Raw genomic sequence first — 4,800 nt, 5'->3', positions numbered from 1 at the left:
ATAAGATGGAACATAACTTTTAATTATCAGACACTCAATAAATATTAGCAAAATTTAATGGTATTTTAAAAGGCAAGGGTGATAACTGTATTAAATAGCAGGCCAATTTTCAACTCAACTATTTTAATTTTCATCCCCCCCATCCTAAATAAAACCAATTTTATGAAATTTACTTACACAATGATGTTATTAATAGGAATATGGATCAATTTCACAAAGAAGCCAATGAATCCCATTATAGCAAATCCTATCGCCGTTGCCATGGCAATCTTTTGAAATTCTGCATTTCAAAACACAAAATTCACATTAGTGTTTGTAATAACAGTGCCATAAAATTACCAGTATGCCTTTTCTTCCGATGGGTAGATATGTAATTTTACATAAATAAGAGCAGTAGAAGCAAACTACTTCTTGGACAAGTTTCTTAGTTTCCATATTTTGCTGATATTTAATCACAACTAAAGTAAGGTTTACACAAGTGGATCTATTAACCAACAGTGAATATATTTTATCTTCTTAGCAATTAATCAAAATATCAAAGAGAAATGGGAATAGATAGGAGAATGCGTAATTTTTAAGTTTATAACATTACTATAAAAATTAGAAAAGCAGAATCAAGACTTTTTTTCTACATACAATGGGTTCACTAACTTCAACATTATGACAAAGTGAAAGATAAAGCTTGAAAAATGAAAGAAGACTGAATCACATTTCATAAAATTGGCAATGTCTCAGTTTCATGTGACTTCCAGGAAGATTTCCCTAACATCCAGAGTAGATTCATACTCTTATTATGTACTCTCAAGCGGTTTTCCTACTCTTTCAAAATATTTACCACAGCAGAGAATAAAATTTCTAATTGGAATGAGGGGACTTTGAAAAGTTCATCAAAAGGCTGTATCATCTTTTAATTGTATCTTTCCATGAACTTTCCAAGGCTCCCACAGTTTTGTTCCCTCTTTAAGACTCGCAGTTCTATGACCAGAACTATCTTATTTCTTATATTTTCTCAGCTCCCAACCTAGGTAGCATTCAATGAGTCAGTGAGTGTAGACAAATGCTGGTAAACTTAAACACATGAATTATTAACTATACGGTTTCATGTCACAATTTTGTTCATTTGAAGGGATAAGAGAGCAGAGCAAAGAGGACTGAAAATTTAAGAATTCCAGAAAAAAATTGTGAAAGGGGCAAAAGCACAAGAAAGGAACCCTGGTAGTGAGTTATGTAATAGGCTGCTAACCCCAAGCTCAGCAGCTTGCATCCACCAGTAGCTCCACAGGAGAGAGAGGGGGTTTCCCATGCTTGGAAATCCAAAGGGTCAGTTTTACTTTGTCCTGTAAGTTCCCTATCAATCACAATCAACTTGATGGCAGTTGGGTTTACTTGGGTTAAAGCACTTTGACACACTATAGAATGGCAAAGACAAATATTACATGGAAAATGAAACTGTAACAAATATTCCTATTTAAAAACATGTAACACAGGAAAACTTAAGGCAACAAAGTGTACAAAATTTAAATCAATAAAATGTTGATAAAAGTAATGCAACAATTGTTTGTTACAATGATGTAAATCAAAGACTTAGAAATGAAAGGTATTTTTCTCTGATTTTAAAGCCAGTACCTTTTCTATCAGGTTTGGTGCATCTCTTAACCAGCCGAATGGAGTCCTTCACGAACTGCCGACTGGGCTCGACAAACTGCAGTACCTGATCCATGCCTGGTTCTATAAAAAAAAGGGGGAGAGGAGAAAGATTAAAAACCAAGTATAATGAGGACTTCCTAACTTAGCTATATTGAGATGTAAATGAGACCCACCATGAATTCATGCCCAACAAGAGTCAATTCCATTGCATTGATTAAAACAAAACAATACTCATGTTTAAATTGACATTGTTTCATATTTCATCTAATCATATCAAAGGCAACTTGAGACTCTACAGGTTTTTACTACTGTGTCATCAGTGTTAGCTTGATCTAGGATTACAATGAGGAACACATAGTTTCAATGAGCTTTACCGATGTATTAAGAGGTTAAACAAAGGAAGGCATATCTATTCCTTCCCACTCTAAAGTCTCATTTTTCCTGTGAAAAAAACACAGTGGTATCCAATAAATTTTCATTTCATTTTAAACTCTCCAGAAATAAGTGGCTAATGTAGTAAATGACAACCATGGTGCTGAAAAATTCTAGTTGTTGATAGGTGCCTTTGAGTCGGGACCCCAAGGACAACATAAGAAAATTGCCTGGTCCTGAGCTATCCTCACAATTGAACCCAGCTGTAAGCACTGTGCCAATCCTACAGTCAGGGTAAATGGGGGTTTTCAATCTAACGGTTTATAAACACATCAGTAAGACATTTGAGAGATTTTGTGTGTATACATAAGTATCAAAACCACAACTGGGCTAAGCCAAATTTCAATTATGTGAGTGACATGCTAAATTCCATGCAAATCCCCAGGATGAGGCATTCTTTTTGTGAAAATAAGACTATTTTATGAGGTTGATACCCAGTAGAAATCGGTTATCCAATAGAAAGAAAAATGAGAGCTAATGAGAGCAGATGGCTAGTGCATTACCTGTTGGCTGCCCACCTTGTGACTGGAGCCCACCTGCGGCTCTGCGGGAGGAAGAAGAGGGCTTCTCCCTTAAAGAGTTACAGTAGTGGAACCCCACAGGGGCAGACCCTCTCCTACAGGGTCACTACGAGTTGACTCAATGGCTGAGTTTGGCTTGATTATCCCTCAACAAAACAAAAGCCCCCCCCAAATTTTCCATTGAGACAATTCTGACTTATAGCGACCCATGAGCGATAGGTCAGGGTAGAACTTCCCCAGGGAGTTTCCTAGGCTGTGAATATTTACTGGAACTGAAACCCTCATCTTTTTCCCAGAGCGGCTAGGGCCAGCCGCTGAACATAAGGTTAAGAGCCCAATGCGTACTCCGTTTTGCCACCAGGACTCACTATCCGCAGCCAATAAGAATTATATCCTTACCTGGTGTGGGCAATGGTGAAATCAAAGGAATAACCTATAGTAAGCTCTTAAATCGTGGGAGAAAGACTGGGCTTTCTATTCCCATCAGCTGGTACAGTCGGAAACTCAGAGGCAGTTTGATACTATCCTAGTGGGTCACTGTGAGTCGGCATCGACTCCATGACAGTGAGCGAGAAGCTCTAAAAATACTAGGAATTCTATGAGCCTCTCAGGGTATGTACGTTGGGGTGTCCCTATCAAATAAGAAAACAGCGCTCGCTACACCTGTTTTCTGATTAGAGGTAATTAAGTCCTCCACTTACAGCGGTTCCATTCCAATAAGAATACTTTCTTGTCCCTTGTTTTCATTTTTTTTTCAGTATCTCTATAAATTCTATCTTAATTTGTTTAGGGGTTGGAGACATTACATACAAAGTATAAGTATATTTTAACATTGGAAGTAGTACTACTAATACGTATCAACTTTTTTTAAGACGGCTGTTAAAGGCAGGCAGTTGATTAGTCTAATTACAATCCAGCACTACCTGTCATACAGGTGAAATCACTTTATGCTTCAACTCCAATGGGCTTACACTATACGTAACCATAGGTGTCATGATGAAAGCTACAGACCTTTTCTCCAGGCAAAAGGCGCATACCCAGAGCATTGCAACTCCAAGTTAGACGAGGGGACCCAATTACCCACCATCACTTCTCGATCTGGAAGCTAGTGGCAAACTCCTTTCTACCCTGGTAGTGGTCTGGGAGAGCTGACAGGCCTCGCACACCTCCCTTCCCCTAAAGGCAATCTCTAAGGGGCACCAACGGCAGGCGATCCCCTAACAACAGCGACAGGACGCTGGGCGCCCTCAAGAAGGTGGGAGTTCACACAGGGTGTGGCAAAGGGTACGCAACGAAAGCCAAACTTTGGGCCAGGCCCCTAAGGGTGTTAGAATCGACGGCCGTCAAAATCCCTCTCGCTCTTACTTCAGGAGTTCGTGGCCCCGGCGCCTTGGTTCCATCATCAGGCCGAGCGGGTGTTCGGGGCACGGACCGGACACTAATCTCAGCACGGACCACCGGGCCCTCACCGCCCGCCCCGCGAGCGCCTTCCGAATAAAACAGCCCACCCGCTCCCTTCGCGAGTCAAAAAAGACCGGCGACCCCGGTCCATCCTACGCCGCGCAGCAGGAGGACCCTCACCTGTAGCACCGCCACGCAGGAAGCCAGGGACACGTAGCACAGCGGCTTACTGACAGACGCCCACCGGAACCGGAAACCCGGTCTCCGGCCGATAGCCCGCCCACCCCCTCCGTCTATTGGCCCTTTACAGGGAGAGTGCAGTGAGCAGGCGCAGAGTGACGTGTGCTTCCCTCCCACCAACCGGAAGACCCGCCCTTGCGAGGCGGGGTGAAAGGTTTCCAGGCGTGGCTCTCTTTGCTTTCTGTTGTGTCTTCTCTTTTATAGAAACCTTATAACCCCAACACATGTACTGTAATAAACCTCTTGAGTTGAAACAAACCACTATACCAAATCCTTATGTCCTTTGATGTTTGGATGATTACATACTTCTGTATCCACAATCATTGTTTCAAGCTTTCTAGAACTTTCCCCTAGAATTCAGAGTTTATGGTTAGAGATCATGGAAATGCCATGTGTTGTAGTCATACCATGGTATACGACAAAGAGGTAAGAGAGCTAGACTAATGTAAAACTATTTTGTTAATTGGTAAAATAGATTGATAAGAATGCAAGCACTAAAATAATTGCAAAGATGTAGCTGAAATGCCAGCTCTGTATTAGAATAGTAAAATGAAATAAG

The 4,800-nt window shown here is 41.1% G+C and overlaps 1 protein-coding gene across 1 annotated transcript in view; it reads right to left on the bottom strand.

Moving 5' to 3' along the window:
* SEC61G (SEC61 translocon subunit gamma) overlaps positions 1 to 4,263 on the bottom strand; it is a 6,800-nt gene extending 2,537 nt beyond the window's left edge. Inside the window, exons 1-3 of the mRNA XM_030884486.2 lie at positions 4,182 to 4,263; positions 1,627 to 1,728; positions 178 to 280 (exon numbers count right to left, since the gene is read on the bottom strand). Of these exons, the coding sequence (XP_030740346.2) occupies positions 178 to 280; positions 1,627 to 1,720 (197 nt within the window). The 5' untranslated portion in view covers positions 1,721 to 1,728; positions 4,182 to 4,263. The remainder of the gene's footprint in view (positions 1 to 177; positions 281 to 1,626; positions 1,729 to 4,181) is intronic.
* Positions 4,264 to 4,800: the final 537 nt, after the last annotated feature.

Source organism: Echinops telfairi, unplaced genomic scaffold, assembly GCF_000313985.2.
Source record: "Echinops telfairi isolate 266 unplaced genomic scaffold, ASM31398v2 ScPeMD7_7;HRSCAF=31, whole genome shotgun sequence".
In the NCBI taxonomy this organism is placed as follows: Eukaryota; Metazoa; Chordata; class Mammalia; order Afrosoricida; family Tenrecidae; genus Echinops; species Echinops telfairi.
Note: the sequence above shows the minus strand (reverse complement) of the source record. Positions and strands in the feature narration are given on the sequence as shown.